Below are 24,093 nucleotides of genomic sequence, written 5' to 3' on the forward strand. Positions count from 1 at the left end.
GGCCACATCATTCATCCTTGAATAGCAGGCCAAACACAAACTCCTCCAGAGTGACTGTATTACAGTTCCTGCTACCATAGCTCCCAGGCCCATTTGGAATTTGTCAGTTACCCAGTGGGGTGGGTTGACCACAGCCAGGAGCTAAGCCCACTCCCAGTCACTCGCTTACTCCCCTCTTGGATGGATGGGGGCCAATTGGAAGGGAAAAGGCAAGAAAACTGGTGGGTTGAGATAAAGGCAGTTTAATAAGTGAAGGAAAACAATGGTAAAAATAAAACCACAAATGATACAAAAGCAGTCCTTGACACCCAGAAGACCAATGCCCAGACAGTCTCCAAACAACAGCTGCTTTGGAAAGACGACCTCCCAGTTTTCATTGCCGAGCAAGATCCCCTACCACATGGGATATCCCCTTGGCCAGCTCAGGTCAGCTGTCCCGACTGTGTCCCCTCCTAACTTCCTGTCCACTCCCAGCCTACTCACAGAGAGAGAAACAGAGAAAACCTTGATGTTGTGCTAGCACTGTTCAGCAGTAGCTAAAACATTGCTGTGTTAACGCTGTCACAGATCCAAGCCACAGCACCATCTGGGCTGCTATGAAGAAAATTAATTCTTTCCCAGTCATACCCAGTACAGCTAGCTGGAATAGATGTTGAGGGCCTGATTCTCTGATTTGTTGTAACGGTAGCGAACTGTGAAATAGCCAGTAGATTACACTTCAGCAATATGTCAACGTATACAATCATAAATAACGTCCACATCCACCTCCTTTATGTCTTGTTTCGGTTTTAGAAGGAGAATGTTCTCACTGTTTGTCCCTTCAGCAGCAACTGGCTTCTTTGGAGGGAGTAAGAGACTATGAATAAATGAAGACTGAACTTTGACCTAAATCTAATGTGTGAGGGACCTAGCTAGTCTCCAGCAAATGCTAGTTTCCCACAAAAACCTCTTGTGTTTCAAATCCTGCATGAAATTCAACCCAGAAGAAAATTAAAACAATATTTTTTCTAATATCTGTCACAAGGCAGACAATCTTGTCAGTGTGAAATGTATGCAGTATTAGAAGCATCATGGTGATAATAATGAGATAATAATAGTGAAAGTTAGCTTTAAAATACCAGTATATCTATTTGAAATCATTATCTGGGGAAAAAAAATCTTCTGTTTTGCTGCTGAATGGGATAGAGTGTAGTATCAAGGCTTTTCACTTTTCACCTCCTTTCTCTTTGCCACGCATAATATTTCAACACTTGTATTTTTGGAAACATTACCAGAGTAGCAAAAGAAAAAAATGGCCTGTGCCTCTGCTACCCTGTATTGTTTCAGGTGAGGAGGCATAGCCTGGTGTCACTGTGTCTTGGCCAAGGACAGGTCTTAGAAGCAAAAAATTTCCATTTCAAGAAAGCATGTCATATAAGCGAAAAGGGAGTATAGCTTTGTGTGCCTAGAGGAAGAAAGGGTTCTGAGTTTCTCCCGTGACTTAATAAAACATATAAAAAATGAGTCAGATAGATCACCAGTTCTTTTTGCTATCTCAGAAAAGAAAGAGTGTATGATATTGCCTCATCAGCCAGAACTCCTGCTGGGAGATCACTAGTTTTCATTCCCAGGTCAGAGCACAGCTGTGAATCTTGTGAGCCCCTGTGAACATTGCACTAATTTCTTCTGGGACAGTGGGTAGGAATTTTTTTTCTTGTCATCAGATTGGCTGCAATAAAGTGTGTTTAGGGGCTTTCTCACAGGCTCTCTGTCGTGCATTTGGAAAAACTCTGCTGTTGCAACATGACAGGTGGCAGAATCGTGCCACACGTTATGTTCTTCAGAGGTCTGCACCCCCTGGCAGGCAGGAGTGCACGGTGACTACAGAGCGATGTGTTCATTGAAATGATGATGAATGGGGGATGAGGCTTTTGAATAACTTGGGTAGTAAGTGGATGATGCCTTTTCTCCAGGATACTTAACCTTCATAAAATAGGACATAGTACTATTTCAGGCACTGTCTGCAACTGTTTAAGAAAGAGAGAGGGCACATTACTGGCCTTCCCCTGGCAGAAGGTGACATATGAGTAAAGACTGATTAATGTACGGTTCGGGACCCTGTATGATTTATGCAGTTCGTTCTTAGATGAATTCATAGTTCTAGTGCTCCTTGCATCTTGCTGTATCACATCAGCAGCACAGCTTAGCTATGTATACAAAAGGATGTTTCATAAATAAAAAATAAAGTGCTAAAGGGGCTCCACAAAAGCTATGTTTTTCTTGCCTTCCTTAAAATTTGAGATTTGTGGAGTCTTGTGTAAAATAGATTAGCTTACACGTTTGGGAGTTAGCTGCACTACTTCGGAGATAAAGGTGACCCTTAGATAAAATGGACATATATACCAAAATTTTAGTTACAGTTACATATATTACAAACTTTTTTAAAGCCATGCCAACCACTTTTTATGTGTCTTCTACTTACAACTTTTGTTTGTACAGCTTCAAATATTCTTTGTTTCGTAAGTCACTTCTTCATATCTTTTTTTTTCTACTTTTAGCATTTATTACAGATACTCTCACTGTGTACGAGTTAGATTTTAAGAGTAAGAGTGTAATAAATGCCATACATGTCTTGTGTTGTATAGGACTTCTTTTAGCAAAAGAAAGTTTAACCTTCCTTAAAACATCAGAAGTTGCATGGTATTCTCTCTGCACAGGTGGTGCTGCCATAGCTACCACCTGTGGAGTTGAAAAATTACAGCAGTGGAAAAGCTTACCATAGAAACACCCTAGAAATGAATCACTCCATTCTTCCAGTACTGTAGTTTCCAGTCTAGCACAAACCCAATTGCTGGAACACAGGAAACACTTTTTTAGATTCTACTAGAAGACATAGAATCATATTACATGCAGAAAATACATTTAAGGGTAGCCACCTGAGATACAGATGTTTCTACTGGAAAAGATTGCGTGCACTGTAAAATCTAGGACTCGAGCCAGCTTCTCACAGCTGCAGCACAGACTGCTTTTACTCTGCTTTCTTTGCAATTACAATACAGATTTAATCCCAGTGAAGATATTCCATGTTCAGTTGCATTAGCAGAAGCCGCTTCCAGAGGTCCCCTTCCCCTTCCCTTCACTGTGACACAAATTCTATTGCCGTTTGACAAATTAAAAGATTATGAGTATTAACCTATTTTAAAACAGTTCAGTTACTCATCTCTTTGACACCTTTGGTAGTGTAGGTACAAAAGAAAAGTGAGATTTTAAAGTAGTTTGCTCATCATATAATAGAAGATACTAATTAACTCTAATTGTTGATTTTACATTTTAAATGGTTCAGTAAGAAAATGGTTAATAAATTTTTATAATCAACCATGTTTTAGATCAGTTGCGGTTAAAGATCTGTGGAAGCCCTCATCTCATAGATGGTACAATGTCAAAATAACCTAACAATTTATGTCATTGATTGTGATATTCCATGTTTACACAGATGACATATAAAATGTTCTAAGTGAATGTTAATAAAGTCAGAATTTCAGAAATCAAATTTAAAAAATTAAAATGAAAGCAAATGGAAAACTATACCTGTTTTTCATGACAATATATCATTTACAGCTTTTCTATTCCTGAATGAGCCTCAATTTAGTGTAGAGGTTATATTCTGCAGAGAATACAGTTCAGTCAGAGCTAAACATCAGTAGGACTTCTCTCCTTCTTGCACTCTTTTCTTCAATATCCAGCACACAAAAAAATTTTATCACCAACTCTGCATACAAACCCAGTATTTTTTATTTTGATTTTGGAGTTCTTTGATTTGTATCAAGGCTTTTCACTTTTCACCTCCTTTCTCTTTGCCACGCATAATATTTCAACACTTGTATTTTTGGAAACCCTGATTTATCACACAACAGCATATTTTGAGTATTAACTTCAGAATTACATCTCCTTGAGTAAAGCAAGAACTTTTCTTTCATTTTTAAAGGAGGAGAAGCACATACTTCAAAGAATTCAGCTGTTTTGCCAGCTTCTGTAGTTGCCGAGTGGTTTCATGGAAATCTTTGCTTCCATCAAAGCGTCTGCCACTGCGCTGAAGATTATGATCCTCATGAAACCAGTCACCTGGTTCAGACATAAGCTGAACATTCACGCCGTGGTCTGATTCTTCAACACATTAAAAGCTATTGTGTTGGAAATTCAGTCACAGGTAGGAATTTCAAGAGAAACATATTCTTTGATGTGAAAGCTATTTAGTTGTGAGGGGACCTCAACTGCAGGGAACTGCCTTCCAGTCCTGAATGTCTTAAAAAGGCTTCACAAAAAACATCAGGAAATGAAATCAGTTAACAAAGTTCTCCTTTGACTAGCAGTTTTAGAATTAATTAGTCTAGCACAGATTACATTTATATTTTCAATATTTTTATCTGTAAAATAAAAATGCTGCATAACCTCAGATTCTACCAAGTTCTCCTGATTGCAGGGTAGTTTACGGTAGGGGTCTCTAATAAGTTTTAAATTGCAAGCGCTGTTCTAGGTTAGTGTTTAAGTACCCAAGTCTCTCAGAAGCTTTCTGAGAGCATTTTTCACCTCCCCTCCAGAAGCGAAGAATTTTGCAGGCAGCAATGCCCTTACCTTTGATCAGGCATGCAACAGAAATAGAGAGAACTGAGGTTCTAGCCCGTACTCAGGGGTTACTATTTCTATTTTTCAATAAATTTCTAACATTAAAGCATAAGCATTCCAGAAGTAAAGAACAGCATTCCAGCTTGCTTTCTTCCATATGAGCATCCCAAAACTAAATTTCTGATTCCAATTATACTTATTTGTGTTAAAATGTGTGAAAAGTTGTGACCTTTCAAGAGCAGCATAAATTTCGCTAGAACTGTCCCAATTTGGCCAACCGAACCTAGCAGCCTGGGAAAATTCCAAGCACCTACTGTCATTACCAAATCACTGTGTACCCACAAGCAGGATGTTTAACTTTCTTCCCCAGCCTATTAACTGAGCTGTTGGAATAGTCAATCATGCTTATTAGCTCTAACATGCATTTCACTTACAGGAGTATTGACATCAAAGGAAGAAATTTCTACATTAATATTGCAGCTGACACGGATCTAGTAACTATGTCTGTTTTAAGTTGACTGAAGGGAGTAAACAGGGAGGGTTAAAATGTACTCTTTCCTCTGTCTGCATTAGCCCTCTATCTTATTTTTTCCATGCTTTTGTTTTTTTAAGGCACTCTCACTTCCATTATGTGGTAAATTCAAAACAAACGTGTGACCACAAGGCATCACAGTTTGCTCTGTGCTTGTTTCTATGGATACACAGAGGGCATGCCTATAAAGAAAAATAAAGACACTAGGCTGTAGAAAACACACAACTAAGGTAGTTTTCTAAGGCAGAATAAGCTGCAATATCAATACATGCTAGTGAACTTAATAAAAGCTCTGCTTTCCTCGAAGGATTAACAGGCAGGATGAAAAATTTCACGTTTTCACTGCAGGTGATAACAGTGCTAATTAGATTAAAGCTAAGTCAAATATATATAATTCTACTTCCATGATCGCCTCATTCTGCCTTGTAGACATAGCCTCAAAACATTGTGGCAAAAATACTGACAAATGTTTCAAATCACCATCCCTGCTACTGAATCAATGAGGTAGAAGTCCATCTGTCAGAAGAGTACAGTGTATGTTAGAGATTGAAGCACTGCTCATTTCACCCAGCAGCAAACAACCATATCTGTAAAATATTCAGACATTAGAATGAGACAGTGTAGTATCAGATTGCTATTAGCAATTGTTCCAGTACTTTCTTTTTACATGGATAGACATCATACTGATATAGATGTTCAGAAGAAGAAGCTCATTTACATTCAAAGGTTGATATTGTCACAGACACTGTTTTGCTAAGTCTTAGTTATAGGTACCTTACATCCAAAAAACTGTAAAATTTTATGTCTGGTTTTTCCACAAAACTACTCTAAACACCACTATGATTAAAAGTAATTTATTACATATGTATTTCTGATCTCATTTCAGGTTACTTTAGTCATTCATTTGTAAGTTTGAGTGTCTTATTTTGAAGAGTGGCTTATCTCCATTCCCCTGAAGTCTGCAAGATAGCCTGTAGAGTCTGACAGAATAACTTCATGTTATTCTTCTGCATGGATTTTCTTCTGCATGAATGTAAAGAAATAGATTGGCATCGTGATACCAAGGAAAAGGAACTGCCTCTTTTCTCTGAAGGAAGCAAATAACAGTATGCTAATGAAGCTGTGATACAATGGTTTTCCTCTAACATAAATTCTCCTGTAATTTACTTTTTCAAGGTACTTGTTTCCCTTTTATTGCAAAGAAGTTAAACTAACTGCTTATCTGACATCTGGAATGCAAGCTAGAAAGAGACTAATCTCATAGCATTTTAAGTTACATCAGTTTGAGAAAATGGTGCACAGATGGCCTTTTGTACCAATTATAAAGGTCAGTTGCAGAACAAACTTTTTCTGTTGCATTCTGCATTAGTTTAGCCTGGTGCATCACCCAGCAATGCTGATCTTCCACAGTGGAACAACTGTAACAGTTATAGTTCTTGCACATTTGAAAAATGTCATCACTCAGTTTTATAGCTTTGATTTCATGGTTTTTATGGCACCTTATAACCTTCATAAATCATAGCTATCATCCAGGAACATGTGAAATTCAGAGCTGAGGCAGCAATCAAAGCAAAAGGTCAACCTACAAGAAGAACAACTCAAGCTATTGATAAAGACTATGTTGTAAAAAAATTGAAAGCACACAGTGACTGCTAACTTTTGACTTCTGTCGATGTTGTTAGTAGTTCTAGTACTCAGCACTTCTATTACACTTCTCATGTCCAAATAGTCGTGCAATCTTAAGCAATTAGTCTTTGTAAAAGGTTTGTGCAGTGTCTTATATGTTATCTTTAATTTGCAGTGGGAGAAAAATGTGGCAGACAGGTCAAGATTTTGTCCTTCAAATGCACTTATGTTCCTAACCACTTTTTGGTTTCAGTTTTTGTGACCTACCTTTCAGGTCATTTAAAGAAATAGCTTAGTCAGAATCAATTGTAGATATTCAGACAAAGCCATTGACAAAGTAAATCTTTGAGGGTTTCCTTAACCTCCTACATTTCAGTTAATGTATAAACAGAAATCATGTGCTGCAGTGATTTCTTGCTAGTTCTGAGAGCTGGTAGCACCCCAAAGAAAGGTTGCACAAGAAGACAGTGCTGTGGCTTTCTTCTCCTTTCTTTCCTGACAGTAGAATAAAATATCTGGACTGCAGAAGTGGGAAGAAAGAGACAGACAGATGATAGACACCTAGAAGTTTATAGAGACATTTTGTTCTAGAAGTCAAAAAAATGGTATCTTGTTGTTGTGGGAAGTCTTTATACTACATTCAACATGAGAGTGCAATGCCTCATGGAGGCCAATTTTATTATTCATATTCTAAAAACCACAAAGGTGTAGGATGCTTAGATTTTATTTTTCTCCTTTTCTTTCTCCTGGATTTCAGGAGAGGTCTGTGCTGCTTTTGCAGCGGCACATACCCCATGCTTACAATATGATTAGATATATCTCCAGTGATGAAACACCACTGTTGGACTGAGATAAGAATTAGCTCTAGACTTTATCTCCCAGTACATATGAGGTTATTCCTGAAAGTCAGTGTTCTTCAAACATGACCTAGCAAGTCAGTTATACCATGTGACTAGAGGTGTTCTAGTCTGAGGGCTCTACAAAGCTCTTTGGAACTTCCCAGAGTCTTATTTCAACTCTCTAGGACTTATCTATATTAGAGTCAAAGAAACCAGACTGAAAAGGCACAGAGGTGTGGATTACCTTTTGAGGCAGAGATATTACCTTGGTCATTGGTAAGGAAACTTACATTACCTATTTCGTGCCAACCAGAGAATTTCAGCTCATCTACCACCTTTCACAAGCGCTAAATTTGTAGAAAAGATGGTAAGTGTAATTGTTTGTGTCATTCATACGTCACCTCAAGCCTCATAATAGATTTAGATTCAGGTGTTGATAGAAATTAACTCAGCCCACAACATTGCTACGATTTGCTCTTCAAGAGGCTACAGCCTCCTGTGCTGTATATATAATCATTAACTTCATTTGACCAGGAACTTGAAAAATATGTTTTCTGTAGGCATATAACTTTTAGTTATATCTTGAGTCATACTCAAAGACTGTGTATAAGTGCATTCAGTGTCCTGCACTATCATCTTTACTGATTAGGTCAGTGGTGCATTTTTAATATTAATTACACCATTACATTGTACTAGAAAAGTACATATTTTGATATATATTGGTTGATTATTACTTAATCACTCTTGCTGTAATGCATAGGCAGAAGGAACATGGGACTGCATTCCACTAGCCACTGTGCAAACACAGAGAACATCTGTCCACAAATGCTTAATGCTTCAAGGCATGGTTTATAGGGAGGAATATTATCTCATCCTGTGTCAGCTTAAAGAACCAGAAAAAAACAGCAGGTTCCCAAGGCCCATGGATAGACAAAAAATGCAATTAAAAAATTAGAAACTACGTGAAATCTTTGAATAGGCAAAGTGGAGAGATATGACTTTATCATTAATGTTAAAATTTTTTTGTAGAAGTATGCTCATAGTTATCCCCTTCCATGGAAAAGCACTATCATAGTACGTTCTCTGTCCCAGTTCTAACTTCCCGTGGCTCTGTTAGCTGTCCAGAGAAAAAGCAGAGTGCATGCCTATGAACCTAGGTTTATGTTTTCACTAAGAAATAAACAAGCAAGTTACAAATTTTCTTTTGGCAATCACTAAGAATAGGGTGCAGACGCGATGTGGAAAGATGGACCTTCAGAGAAAGGTTCAATTCAGATTCTCCCCTATTAAGTTCAGTCTTTCAGAATTTATCTCCTGTGGCATTTGTAGGATTGTTAGAAAAGGGAGTATGCAAAGTGAATGGTAAAGACGATATCAGTTCAAAGCAGCTATGGTCTACCTTGTCTTATTACAATGTTGTCAGGTTTTCATAGAACATTCTGTAATTTCTGTTTTTATTCATAGCTTAGGGTGCATTTCATTTTGCATGTTTTATAATCAATAATGCTTCTATGTAAATATTACACTGTGTTACCTGCATATGGTAAAATGATCTCCTTTTTATTGAGCTAGAAACAGAAAGTTCAGAGACTGAGTTTAAGCTAGAATTACCTGGGATTTACCTAGGATTAAAAGGAAGGCTGTGCATTTGAATTAGCAGGAGGTATGGGGAAGTAATTGTGAGAACAGGGCAAATCACTGTGGGGAAGGTGATGACACCCTGCAAGTTCAAAGCCTAACATTTATGTGAGTTCTTAAAGATTCCTGGCTTCCAGCTCTGTACGTAAACCAAGCTTACAAGAAAGTACCGATGATCAACTCCTTATGAGTAAGGATGTTTTTAAAATACAAAGGGTAATGGGTGCTAGACAGATATGAAGAAAACACTGAGCTACTGATTATTGGAGATGCAAATCAGAACTCTGTGCAATGAGGAAGTGATTATGAAAACTTCTTTCCATAAGTTGCACTCAGAATGGGACAGGAAGAGTTTGCATCTATGAAAGCTTGAAATAATAAATACATAAATAAAACATCTGTTTTAGAAAGAGAAAAAAAAAATATTAGGAAGAAACAGAGAAAGAGATGAAAGTATAACAAACACCTAGATTTACACAAACGTTCTCTTTCCACAGTAGGCAGTTCTGGATTTAGATTGTAGTCATTATAGTTCAAAATTAGAATGTTATGAATTTAAAGTAAATGCTGTTATTTCACAAACGGTTCAAGATTTTGTTCTTCAGTTGTGTTCTTATCCATCTCCTGGATATATGATGGGACAACTCACACAACTGGAGTGCTGCAATGGATGGCTATAAACTCTTCAGAAAAGGGATAGGCGAGGAAGCAGAGGTGGTGGGGTAGCCTTGTATGTTAGGGAGTGTTTTGATTTTCTAGAGCTTGACGATGGTGATGAAAGGGTCATATGTTTATGGGTAAGAATCAGGGTAAAGGCCAGCAAGGCAGATATCATGGTGGGAGTCTGTTAAAGACCGCCTAACCAAGATGAAAGGACATACGAAATATTCTATAAGCAGCTGGGAGAAGTCTCATGACTGACAGCCCTTGTTCTCATGGGGGACTTCAACTTACCAGATGTCTGCTGGAAATAAAATACAGCAGAGACGAAACAGTCTAGGAGGTTCCTGAAGTGTGTGGAACACAACTTTCTGACACAGTTGGTGAGCGAGCAGTCTAGGGAAGGTGCCCCACTGAACCAGTTCTTTGTGAACAGAGAAGGACTTGTGGGTGATGTGATGGGGAGGTCGTCTTGGGCATAGCGATCACAAAATGACAGTTTTTTATTATGGGACAAGTAAGGATGGGGGTTAGAAGAACTGCCATCTTGGACTTCTGGAGGGTAGACTTTGGCCTCTTTAGAGGCCTGGTTGACAGAGTTCTTTGTAAGGCAAGCCTGGTCAGGAAGGCTGGACGCTCCTCAAGAAGGAAATCCGAAAGGCGCAGGAGCAGGCTGACCCCATGTGCCAAAAGAAAAGCCAGTGAGGAAAAAGACCAGCCTGGCTGGACAGAGAGATTTGTCCAGAGCTCAGGTGAAAAAAGGAGAGTTTATAGCTATTGGAAGAATGGGCAGGCAACTCAGGAGGACTACAAAGACATTCAGGGAGAAAATTCGAAGGGTCAAAGCCCAACTAGAACTTAATCTGGCTCCTGCCATAAAAGACAGTAATATATTAGCAACAAAAGGAGGGCTAAGGAGAATCTCCATCCTTTATTGGATGCAGGGGGAAGGATAGTAACAAAGGATGAGGAAAGGCTGAGGTATTTAATGCTTCCTTTGCCTCAGTCTTCAACAGTAAGACCAGCTGTTCGTGGGGATTCAACCCCCTGAGCTGGAAGACTGAGCTGGAGAGAGTCCAGCGGAGGGCTACAAGGATGGTGAGGGGAGTGGAACATCTCTCCTACGAGGAGAGGCTGAGGGAGCTGGGCTTGTTCAGCCTGAAGAAGAGAAGACTGAGAGGGGACCTAATATATACTTACAAATATCTGAAGGGTGGGTGTCAGGAGGATGGGGCCAAACTCTTTTCAGTAGTGCCCAGGGACAGGACAAGGGGCAATGGGCACAAAATGAAGCATAGGAAGTTCCGTCTGAACATGAGGAAGAATTTCTTCACTCTGAGGGTGACGGAGCACTGGAACAGGCTGCCCAGGGAGGTTGTGGAGTCTCCTTCTCTGGAGATATTCAAGACCCACCTGGACAAGGTCCTGTGCAGCCTGCTGTAGGTGACCCTGCTTCGGCAGGGGTGTTGGACTAGATGACCCACAGAGGTCCCTTCCAACCCTTACCATTCTGTGAAAAAAGACAAAGATGGAGGGGACAATATAGCCCCTATAATCCAAGGAGAAATGTTTAGCAACCTGCTACACCACTTCGACACACACAACCCTATGAGGTAGAATGGGATCCACCCAAGGGTACTGAGGCAGCTGGTGGCAGTGCTCACCAAGTCACTTTCAATCCTTTATCAGCAGCCCTGCCTAACCAGGGAGGTCCCAGTTGACTGGAGGTTAGCAAATGTGATGCTCATCTACAAGAAGGGCTGGAAGGAGAATCCAGGGAACCATAGCCCTGTCAGTCTGACCTCGGTTCTGAGTAAGGTTATGGAGCAGATCGTCTTGAGTGTGCTTACTGGCCACATGAAGGACAACCAGGGGATAAGGCCCAGTCAGTATGAGTTTATGAAAGGCAGGTCCTGCTTGACTAACCTGATCTCCTGCCATGATAAGGTGACCCACTTAATGGATGAGGGAAAGGCTGTGGATGTTGTCTACCTGGTCTTTAGTAAAGCCTTGGACACTGTTTCCCACAGCATCCTCCTGGAGAAACTGGCTGCTTATGGCTTGAACAGGCGTACTCTTTGCTGGGTAAAAAACTGGCTGGATGGCCAGGGCCAAAGAGTTGTGGTGAATGGAATTAAATCCAGTCGGTGGCCGGTCACAGGTGGTGTTCCCCAGGGCTCAGTTTTGGGGTCAGACTTGTTTAACAACTTTATCAATGACCTAGATGAGGGGATCAAGTGCACCCTCAGTAAGTCTGCAGACGACACCAAATTGGGTGGGAGTGCTGATCCGCTTGAGGGTAGGAAGGCTCTGCAGAGGGATCTGGACAGGCTGGATCAATGGGCCAAGGCCTATTGTGTGGGATTTAATAAGTATAGATGCTGGGTCCTGCACATGGGTCACAACAACCCCATGCGACAGTATAGGCTTGGGGAAGAGTGTCTAGAATGCTGCCTGGCAGAAAAAGACCTGTGGGTATTGGTAAACAGCCAGCTGAACATGAGTCGGCAGTGTGTCCAGGTGGCCAAGAAGACCAACAGCATCCTGTCTTGTATCAGGAATAGTGTGGCCAGCAGGAGTAGGGAAGGTGAGGCCGCACCTGAAGTACTGTGTTCAGTTTTGGGTCCCTCACTACAAGAAAGACATTGAGGTGCTGGAGTGTGTCCAAAGAAGAGCAGCAAAGCTGGTGAAGGGTCTGGAGAACAAGTCTGATGAGGAGTGGCTGAGAGAACTGTTGTTTAGTCTGGAGAAAAGGAGGCTCATGGGAGACCTTATAGCTCTTTTGCAGCTACCTGAAAGGAGGTTGTAGGGAGGTGGGTGTCAGTCTCTTCTCCCAAGTAAGAAGTAATAGGACAAGAGAAAATGGCCTGAGGTTGCATCAGGGAAGGTTTAGTTTGCATATTAGGAAAAATTTCTTTACTGAAAGAGTGGTCAAGCATTGGAACAGGCTGCCCAGGGAAGTGGCAGAGTCACCATCCCTGGAAGTGTTCAAAAAACGTGTAGATATGGCACTTCAGGACAAGGTTTAGCAGCCATGGTGGTGATGGGTTGACAGTTGGACTTGATGATCTTAGACATCTTTTCCAACCTTAATGATTCTATGATAAGTCCATGTGACCTGATGAGGTGCATCCATGGGTCCAGAGGGAATTGGCAGATGAAGTTGCTAAGCCACCTTCCATCATGTTGAGGAGTCATGGCAGTCCAGTGAAATTCCCACTAACTGGAAATAGGGAAACATAACTCCCATTTTTAAAAAGGGAAAAAAAGGAAAATCCAGGGAAATACAGGCCAGTCAGTCTCACCTCTGTGCCAGGCAAGATCATGGAGAAGATCCTCCTGGAAACTATGTTAAGGCACATGGAAAATAAGGAGATAATTGGTAACAGCCAGCATGGCTTCATGCCCTTAGGGGCAAATCGTGCCTGACAAATTTAGTGGCCTTTTGCAACAGGGTTAGAGCTTAGGTGGATAAGGGAGGAGTAACTCATGTCATCTACCTGGGCCTGAGCAAAACATCTGACATTGTCCCGCACGACATCCTTGTCACCAAACTGGAGAGATGTGGATTTGACAGAAGGACCACTCGGTGGATAAGGAATTGGCTGGATGGTCGCACTCAAAGGGTTGTGGTCAATGACTCGATGTCCAGCTGGAAACCAGTGACTAGTGACTTTCCTCAGGGGTTGGCACTGGGACCGGTGCTGTTTAACATCTTTGTTGGCAATATGGATAGTCGGACTGAGTGCACCCTCAGCAAGTTTGCAGATGACACCAAGGTGTGTGGTGTGGTTGACACGCTGGCAGGATGGGTATGCCATCTAGAGAGACCTTGACAGGTTTGAGGAGTGGGCCCATGCGAACCTCATGAAGATCAACAAGGCCAAGTGCAAGGTCCTGCACATGAGTCAGGGCAATCACAAGCACAACTACTGGCTGGGCAGAGAATGGGTTGAGAGCAACTCTGAGGAGAAGGACCTGGGGGTGTTGGTTGATTAGAAGCTCAACATGACCCAGCAGTGTGCGCTCACAGTCCAGAAGGCCAACTGTATCCTGGGCTGCATCAAAAGCATGGCCAGCAGGTTGAGAGAGGTGATTCTGACCCTCTACTTCACGCTGCTGAGACCCCACCTGTAATACTGTGTCCAGCTCTGGAGCCCTCAGCAAAGAAAAGACATGGAGCTGTTGGAGCAGGTCCAGAGAAAGGCCACAAAAATGATCAGAGAGATGTAACACCTCTCCTATAAGGAAAAGCTGAGAGAGTTGGGGCTGTTCAGCCTGCAGCAAAGAAGGCTCCGGGGTCCCCTTATTGCAGCCTTCCAGTACCTAAAGGGGGCCTACAAGAAAACTGGAGAGGGACTTTTTAGAAGGGCATGTAGGACAAGGGGTAATGGCTTTAAACTAAAAGAGGGTAGATTTATATTAGACACAAGAAATTATTTTTTTTTCATGAGGGTGGTGAGGCACTGGACCACGTTGCCCAGAGAATTTGTGGATGCCCCCTCACTGGAGTTGTTCAAGACCATGTTGGATGTGAGTTTGAGCAACCAGGTCTAGTGGAAGATGTCCCTGCCCATGGCAGGGTGGTTGGAACTAGATGATCTTTAAGGTCCCTTCCAACCCAAATCGTTCTATGATTCTATGAAAGAGGCCTTATAAAAGTATAGTGGGTTGACCCTGGTCAGATGCCAGGTGCCCACCAAAGCCGCTCTATCACTTTCCTCCTTGGCAGGACAGGGGATAGAAAATATAACAAAAGGCTCATGGGTTGAGACAAGGACAGAGAGATCACTCAGTATTTACCGTCACAGACGAAACAGGCTTGACTTCTTTAATTTATTACCAATCTAAATTGCCAATCAAAATCAGGGTAGGATTATGAGAAAATAAAATCTAAATCTTAAAACACCTTTCCCCCATCCCTTCCGTCTTCCCAGGCTCAACTTTACTCCCAATTTTTTCCACCTCCTCTCCCCGAGCAGTGCAGAGAGGCGGGGAATAGGGTTGCAGTCTATTCATTTTTCTGCCTCTCCTTCTTCCTCAGGGGGAGGACTCCTCACACTCTTCCTCTGCTCCAGCATGGAGTCCCACGCATGGGAGACACTGCTCCATGAATTTTTCCAAACTTAGTCCTTCCAATGGGCTGCAGTTCTTCACAAACTGCTCCAGTGTGGGTCCCTTCCATGGGGTGCAGTCCTTCAGGAACAGACTGCTCCAGTGTGGGTTGCCCATGGGGTCACAAGTCCTGCCAGCAAACCTGCTCCAGCATGGGCTCCTCTTTCCATGGGGCTACATGTCCTGCCAGAAGCCTGCTCCAGCACGGGCTTGCCACTGGGTCACAGCTTCCTTTGGGCATCCACCTGCTCTGGTGTGGGGTCCTCCACAGGCTTCAGGTGGATTTCTGCTTAACCATGGACCTCCATGGGCTGCAGGGGGACAGCCTGCCTCACCATGGTCTTTATCACGGGCTGCAGGGGAATCTCTGCTCTGGCGCCTGGAGCCCCTCCTGCAGAGACCTTGGTGTCTGCAGAGTTGTTTCTCTCACATATTCTCACTCCTCTCTTCAGCTGCAGTTGCTGTTGCGGAGGGTTTTTTTCCCTTTCTTAAGTATGTTATCACAGAGGTGCTGCCTTGGCCAGCGGTGGGTCTGTCTTGGACCTGGCTGGCATTGGCTCTATTCGATATAGGAGAGGCTTCTGGCAGCTTCCCACAGAAGCCACCCCTTTAGCCCCCCTGCTACCAAAATCTTGCCATGAAAACCCAGTACAAAAAGACTCCAGAAGCGGGTTCAAGATTCTGAAAAGCTGGAGAGTACTGTGTTAGATATTTGAATGAGTACATTTTAAAATAAATTTTAACAATCAAAAATTCCTGAAAATAACTATGTCTTTGAAGGTCTGAAATAGATATTCTGCCAATAAGCAAGGGCTCTTCCTCCTTCATCATTTCTATAGACCAAATTTCATCCTTCCCAAGTAATAACTAACTCAAACACAACTCCAGCGATATTGCTAAGGTTTAGGTATTGTTTCAGGAGTGGATTCTTGTTTAAGAAAATTCATATACATATTCTTAATGATAACGTTGAGCAGATGTTCATTGTTGTCTGACTGGGATTGATTAAGCATCTATTTAATTAGATGTCTTATTTGGGTCCTATATATTGATCTTCTGTTTGAGCTGAACCATTTTGTAAGCAGTGATCTCTTTCTTGTAAATTCTCCTTTTTGAAGTGGAATTGGAACCTTCCCACTCCAATACTTTTAACCTGGATCAAAGAATTTGGAAATGTTATTTAAATGTGAGCTCCTATTTAGTCCATGCTAGAATCAGTATATCTCTAAGTACAAGCCTACCTCAAAGAAAATTTAAAACAAAAGTTTTTTTCCACAAGTGCACCCAACCAATCTGGAAATATTTGCCCTACGAGTTTTCAAAACCAATTTAGTTCACAAGTGATTTAGGCTTGGTTTAAAGAGAGCCTGTCAGTGGTTGTTTATATAAAAAGAAGCAGTTTAGACAGTGCTTTCAGTGAAAGGAAAGGAAATCTAAAGTGAATCACCAGACCCTGCAGAATAATTCCCGATAGGGGAAAAAAAGGATTCAAAACAGTAAAGCTAACAAAAGCACTCAGATCTAGAGAAGATACCATAATTGAGAAAACCTGGCTGAAAGTACTAAAGCAGCAGGAAAGCTGAATTGATTTTTTGAAGCTGTATAATACAAGGAAAGATTGGCAGATATATAATATACTAGAAAAATGCCTGCGGTGTGCAAGGAAGAAATACCTCCTTTATATATTTTCTTCTGATATTTTTAAGATTGTTGATGAGATAAGGTTATCCTTCTGGCTGCAATGGGTTTCTGTGGATTTGGCTATCACACAATTTCAAAGCAAGATACCAATCACTTTTGCATTATCCTGGTATTTTCTAGAAAGAGATTTAACAAGTCTTTACATCAAGGTTAATTCAACTTAAAGTTTAAACTGATAAAGTATGGTGCTCCTTTCAGTTTCCAGTAATTTAATACAAAATTACACTAGACAAATGATAGTAGCGACTTTAAAAGAAACTGAATTACATCTACTATTTATTAACTGAAGAATTTTGGGAAGCTGTTCCCTCCAAGTTCCACAGCTTTATCCCAGATAATACAGCAAGAGCACTAAAAGAATTTGTATTGGTAAATATTGAACCCACTGTGATGCATAGCTTTTGACATTCTCAGCTTAGCATTATTGTGATTAAAGGATGTTGCGAGGAAAGCCCTCTCACGTATGACTCTACTAATGGCACGTACAATGCTTTCAGTGGGGATCACAGAGCACAGCGTTCCCACTTTAGAAATGGGCATGTAGAAAACTATACAATGGAGAACCACACCACTGTATCACTAGTGTACAAATGATGCCTATGACATTGTACGGAGGGATTATAATATTTTCTTTTAAAAATTGAATTACTTTGAAAGTCAAAAGCTGTGGTCAAATTCATGTATGACTATATTATTAATGTGTTGCAACCCAATCTCCTCAGTGTTGTGAAATCTTTAAAAAAAGAAAAGTTATCAAAAGCCATGTTGACATTCCAGAGGTGTCAATCTTATACAAAACTTTGATTTCACTAAATCAGCTCACCAATGTAGTACTGATTCAAGAAGAATTGGTATTACTGAATTACCAATATCATGTCACACCATGCAAATGCTTCTTGATGATTTTCTTTCCAATCTAATGTCTAGACCAAAGATCAAAGGAATATTTTAACATGGAAAATGGCAATGAAAACTGTGTCTCTCACCATTTCAGAGGAGGATTATAAGAATGTGAGAGAACAGTTCATCTTCCCTACATTTTTTTCTTCATGTGTCATAAGGATAGTGATGTGAGGTGACGGTGCTCTAGGAGTACTGTTGTTGTCTCTTCCACTCCTCTTCTACACTATTTCTGTCTTTTCTCCCATTTTCTCTCACTGTTTGTTACATTCTCCATTCATATGATTCTGGATGGTTCATTTTTTCTCTCTGTCTACTTCTGCAGTTCATCAGTACCCCAGTTTAGAATCTGGAGCCTTTTTTGATATGTAACATACACCACGGCTGGCTGATTTTCTTTTGATGACATATAAATCTGCATCCATATTAGCAGATAATGTTATTAAATAGAAGCAGATTCACAGGGCAAATCAATTAGTGCTGAGGACCTGACATCCCCTGTATTCATGTTTCAGGGAGCTTTAACTCACACTAGACCTGGTCTGGCCCCATGGACTGAATGTCCATTAGCAGCTGGAGTACCTGAAGAGTGAGACAATCTTGTGCGGAAGGTTCATCTGAAGGAAATTGAGTTCATGTACTCTTGAGACCACTCCACAATGTGAACCAAGGCATTTCAACTACGGACAACGAGATTTGCTTCAAAAACATACTCTGGATTTGAATTCAAACACTATTACAGACATATAACACACTCCAGCAAAATATTCCATATTTGTTTCTAATTTTGCAGCTTCAAAATTCAGTTATTTCCCTTGTTTCTTTCATGTATTATTCACTTTCTTCAGCTCATATATGTAGTTATCCAATGACTTTTTCTTGGAGCCATTCACAGGTGTACAGTGTAGACAAAAGGTATTACCATTCTGATTTGCTGTCCCTTTTCATTTGGTTCTTGCATTTATAAAGGTCAGCTGGATATCATGAAACTGAGAAGCACTCTGGAGGAGAGAATTCGCTGGTCATTCAAGCATTTTTGTGTTTCTTGCAGCTGAGATTAATTGAGCACAATATGGGAGACCTTGTCCTCTTCTTAACGAAGTACAGTGACAGACTGCTTTGAGAGAGAATAATAAGCCATTTGGGACTTCATATTTCAGTATAGTAATTCTTGTGAATTGGCTGTGATTTTTCTGTTGGTTAGCTGTTATATTTTCAAGCTTTGTATTATTTTGTAGAACTTTTTAAAAACTATTTTCTTTGTCTCATTGGGAATCACGCCTCTGTTATTAGGATGTTATGGCACCAATAGTGAAATGTTGGAACATTGTGATGACAGTAAACTTCTCACAATTTTTTACAAGACCTGTTATTTTTAATCCTCTCCACAATACCAAAAATTAGACTATAAAAAGAAATGGCCAATGTTGATATGCACAGCTCAATAGAAGAATGTATGAAAACTTGTTTATTAAAGGTGAAGACTCAAGTCTCTGTATTTTGACAGTCAGCAGCAATGATCTGTCTTCTCTTCCACGAGCAAGCAGAAGCACATTTAATAAGTAGTTTTAGAGATCATCACTATCAATTGTAGATTTCCAGGAAGAATTCAGTGTATCGTTGCTTTTTTAATTAGATGAACTGTGTAATGCTGATATTAAAAACATTGAAAACAGGCTTCTTAGTGCTGCACAAATGAACACAATCCAGTATCTCATTTATATTCCTCTCCCGGTGTCTACAGCAGATCTATAAATAGAAAAGGCTACACACAGAAATTTATTATTACAGCTGATAGCAATTTTCTTTTGCCAAGGTGTCTGGAGGTATTATTAATGAGATTCATTCTGGTAGACTCTCCAGCTGAGATCCTCAGTCCCTAGAACTGCAGGTGGTCAGTTTAAAAACACACTAATCAACTGTTATGCACAAAGACTGTCACAAGACTTACTTATTTCCCTCTTTTAAAAATGCAGGAGTTCTCTCAGCTCCAGTTTATCTGCTCTAGTGTGATTGCATGGTTATCATTAGCAGTGAACAGATTTTTAGAAATCATATGTATTTGATATTTTATCACTGAATGTGCTAATGATTATGCTATTATCAGGAAAAACATAGTGGCTGTGGTTTGATACAGCTCACATCCTGTCTTCTGCATTCACACCCACGGGCACATGTGACCTTATCAAGTAAAAGACAGACATGTTTCTGTTCAATACCAAGAATGCGTAGTAATCACATACTCTGACCTATCTAGCTGTCACCTAATTTCAGTCATAAAACAAAGGGAAAATCAAAGACCTTTAATGAAATTATATTTATATTACGTGATAGATGGGAACGTCTTATACTCCTGCTTTTCCTATCTGATTTTGATTTTCCTACCGTATCTGCCATTGTGTTATCTTTTCACACAAATTGAATATACAAACTTCTAAACATTTGTTTTCATCACCCCTCAAGACTGAATAAAACTTCTTTTTCCCTTGTCTATTCTGACATTCTTTCTATGACTGAGAACATAGGATATACGCAAGTAGAGATATTACCTGTTTATTGCAGTTCCATTTCAAAGTAATCACTACTGTAAGTATTCATATTTCACAGAATCACAGAATCACAGAATAGTAAGGGTTGGAAGGGACCTCTGTGGGTCATCTATTCCAACCCTCCTGCCAAAGCAGGGTCACCTACAGCAGGCTGCACAGGACCTTGTCCAGGCGGGTCTTGAATATCTCCAGAGAAGGAGACTCCACAACCTCCCTGGGCAGCCTGTTCCAGTGCTCCGTCACCCTCAGAGTGAAGAAGTTCTTCCTCATATTCAGGCGGAACTTCCTGTGCTTCAGTTTGTGCCCATTGCCCCTTGTCCTGTCCCTGGGCACCACTGAAAAGAGTTTGGCCCCATCCTCCTGACACCCACCCTTGAGATATTTATAAGCATTTATTAGGTCCCCTCGCAGCCTTCTCTTCTTCAGGCTGAACAAGCCTTTTTCTTTACATCCTAGTGTGTTGTCACAAGCTGTACGTAATACCTGAACCTACAAATTATGTTTCCATGTGCAAAGTAAACTACTAACTTTACTTTTTTCTTATACTTTCATTTATTTTTTTCAGACATAATAGAAGAGCTGTTTTTCTGTAGCAGTTATTTTAGTATGTTATGAAAGCAGCAGCACAAATAACTAGTGAGACATTAGAAAAGTCACATATCTTACCATGAATGGAAAGATAAATTAAAATATAAGTTAAACCCGAAAAAAACCTGTAAACTCATCACCCATAAAGCATTCTGGCATCTCTAATGACACGTATGCAAGAAAAAAAAGTTAAGAGAGTAAAAACAAAGAAATATATTACAACCATAAGTCATGTGTCACTGATTTTCTGTGAGTGTAAATCCCGTCTTGTTTTTTCAAGTGTGTTTTAGTACTTACACATATTTTTTTGTTTTTAATTTAAATTTGTCAGTGATGCAGAAAATTGGTTTTGTGAATGCCCTAAACTCTACTCCGGAAAACTCTGCCAGTTTGTGACTTGTGATGAAAATCCATGTGGAAATGGTGCTACATGTTTTCCGAAGTCCAGGCGAGATGCTGTTTGCCTTTGTCCGTACGGAAGATCTGGCATCCTCTGCAGTGATGGTAAGAACCATATTCTTCATGCATTGGTCATAGTTGCTGTCATTCATGGAAGCTGTGGTAAGAAACAAGTCAAATGCTTTGAAGGCAAAACACTGAAAGTCACCATCTCCCCACCTACAAACACAGCCCAAGTCCAGTCACAAGTAAAGAATATCTGAGCTGAGCACCCTCCCTGCGTGTTGTTTCATAAAACTATCAGCCAGAGACAAGCAGACAAAGGGATGAAAGAAGCTGAGAGTAGACAAGGTAGGAAATACCAAGTAGTGTCTGGTGTTTTAGTAATTTACCTAGAGAAAAAGCTGAGAGATTTGACTGAGAGCTCCTTTGGAGAAATTAATTACTCCTGTAGGTCGATTTTTCCTCTACTTACGGATGCATTACATTGTATATTTAGTAAATAAATGAAGCATGTAAACAATGCTTTCTGGATTGTAAAAGGACCAGCAGGAGTTGATTTTGATTCATTCCTCAGGTTAAAAAGAGGAACAAATTAAAATTTGCCAAGTGCTTTGCTATGGAATAGGAGACAGGATGAAGGGAAATTAATAAAGCTAAGTAAATAGGTCATTTTGACTAATATTATCAAATTAAGAGCTTTTATTCCTCAAACATTTATTATAATAAATGTTCTAGGTCAGAAATTACTGTGTATGAACATCCAAGGTATTCTTTTTCCCCTAACAGTCAATGGAGCAAGAAGTAATGATTGAAAAATCTGCCTATAGAAAATAACCACTGGTTCTGAGCTGATTCAGCACTGGATATGAAGTGCCTTGTAAAATAAATATTAAGCAATGTTCAGGTCAGATCAAAGCCTGCATTGTCTTTTTCTTCATGTCATGTATATCTTTACCTGTTATTCAGAATTATAGATAGAAGAAATTTTCAAAATTTTCAGTAGATGAACGTTCATGTTTTAGCTGTGTTTTCATCTAACCCTAATAACTGACAGTCAATGGCAAATATGTAGGTAAGTATGTGAAACATGCAAGATACTTCCTTGGTAATCTTTCTTAACTGGACATAGGGACTTCATGTGTTGGTGTTGGTATCTGAGTTAGCCCTTGATAGATTTCTTTTCTTCCATACACTTCTGCAATTGGTATTTGAGTCCATGCAAGCTTGATATACAACATCCTATGGCAAAGCACTCCAGAGCTTAAGTATATAGCTTGCACAGAAGTACTTCCATTTGTTTGCTTACTTGCACCAGTTGCTAATGACATTAATGCCTCCAGCTTCTGTGTTAGAACAGATGTTTCAGAGTTGTTCCCTATTTTATGAATGTTTCCCTGTTCAACTTCTCCATGCCTTTCCTGATTTTATATATATATCCCTATTATAGACCTCCCAAAATTATTTTTTAATTGTCCAAGTTGATTGATTCACTTTTGGGACACCAGCCATGATGCATCTTTAGTCATCCAGGCTGCCTTTCTTTGTTCCTTCTCCATTCCACTGTATCCTCTTTAAAAGGAGGGTTCAGAGATGACTGCAGTATTCAAGGTGTGATAATGCCACTGCTTTTACAGTGGTGTTTGACATTTCTCTGTTTTACCCTCTTACCCATTTATTCCATTCTATTTCCTTTTATGAGTACACTGACGTTTTCATGAAACTGTTTATTAAAACTCCTAACACCTCTTTCTTCCAATGCTGATGGAGGATTCAGAGTCCACCTTTCTGTCTCTAAGGCTAGGACTGTTTCTGTAATCTATTTCAATTTATACCTGTCAACACGGAGTATCCGCTAACGCTTTTTCCCTGTAGTTGTTCAGTGAGGTCGTTCTGCAATCATTTGTAGTTAGCTGCCCCTTTGTAGTTAGCTGTCTCTACATCTCTACATTGAGAGTTTGAGTAAAAACTGAGAGAGCCTAAATTGAGAGAAAGTACACAAACTCATTAGTCTGATTAGACTACAGATCTGAAGTCTTTGAAAGCACAGAAAGAATTAAATTTTATTGAGTAGAAAGGAAAACTCTGTCTAGATTATCACTGTAAGCAAGTAAACCAGGAAAGAACCCCCAGCTTCATAGGACAGAGTATAAATCAAGGGACAATAAGCCCACAACAAAAAAAATATTGAAATATGAAAAAATATTTTATTGAACTGTCTGAAGAGTTTAGAAGGAATAGAAATAAACTGAGTACAGACAGAAGTTTTCTTAAGCTGGACATTGCATTCAAACTTTAATTGCAAAAGGTTTTTTTATCACATACACTAAAACTGAACAAATACGGGAGAAACAGAGCCAAAACGCAGTGAAGGCTGGGTGCAGTCTTAGGGATAGCCCTCACAGCATCAAAGCCATACATTTGGTGAGGCATTTGAAGATAATGATTGATTGCCTAATTACAGTGGTAGAAGAATGTAAATTACATTAGAAACGGAAGAAAAATTTAATTGTTTACCATAACAAAATAAATTTATTAGAAATAAACAGTCCACAAAATTTAGAGTCCAGGAGCACGCATTTTTAAGAAATCAATGCACTCTACTTATTGTGTGAAACACTGAAGAAAAACTTGTTTCTCCTACATGCTTATCAAACAATGGTTGGTCTTCATCAACAAGAAATGTGCAAGATGCTACAGTGATTATTTGATAAAATAAAGATAGCATACGTACCAAACAGAACTGCAGATTTTGTGTCAGCATTGATGCTCCTACAAACAAAGATTATTTACAAAACATAAAGTAAGGATAAAGAAACATGTGGACAGAGCCACAAATGAGCCCACAGATATAGGTCTTGCCCATATCAGAGCTCCAATTGCTATCTGTTGGAAGTCACACTAAGAACAATATCAATCTCTACAAATATGTAAGAAAAAGTGA

General features: G+C 40.0%; 1 protein-coding gene across 1 annotated transcript in view; it reads left to right on the forward strand.

Moving 5' to 3' along the window:
• EYS (eyes shut homolog) overlaps nucleotides 1-24,093 on the forward strand; it is a 966,530-nt gene that overhangs the window by 886,000 nt on the left and 56,437 nt on the right. The window contains exon 42 of the mRNA XM_075414597.1: nucleotides 21,082-21,254. Coding sequence (XP_075270712.1) covers nucleotides 21,082-21,254 — 173 coding nt within the window. The remainder of the gene's footprint in view (nucleotides 1-21,081; nucleotides 21,255-24,093) is intronic.

Source organism: Opisthocomus hoazin, chromosome 2 (genome assembly GCF_030867145.1).
Source record: "Opisthocomus hoazin isolate bOpiHoa1 chromosome 2, bOpiHoa1.hap1, whole genome shotgun sequence".
NCBI lineage: Eukaryota > Metazoa > Chordata > Aves > Opisthocomiformes > Opisthocomidae > Opisthocomus > Opisthocomus hoazin.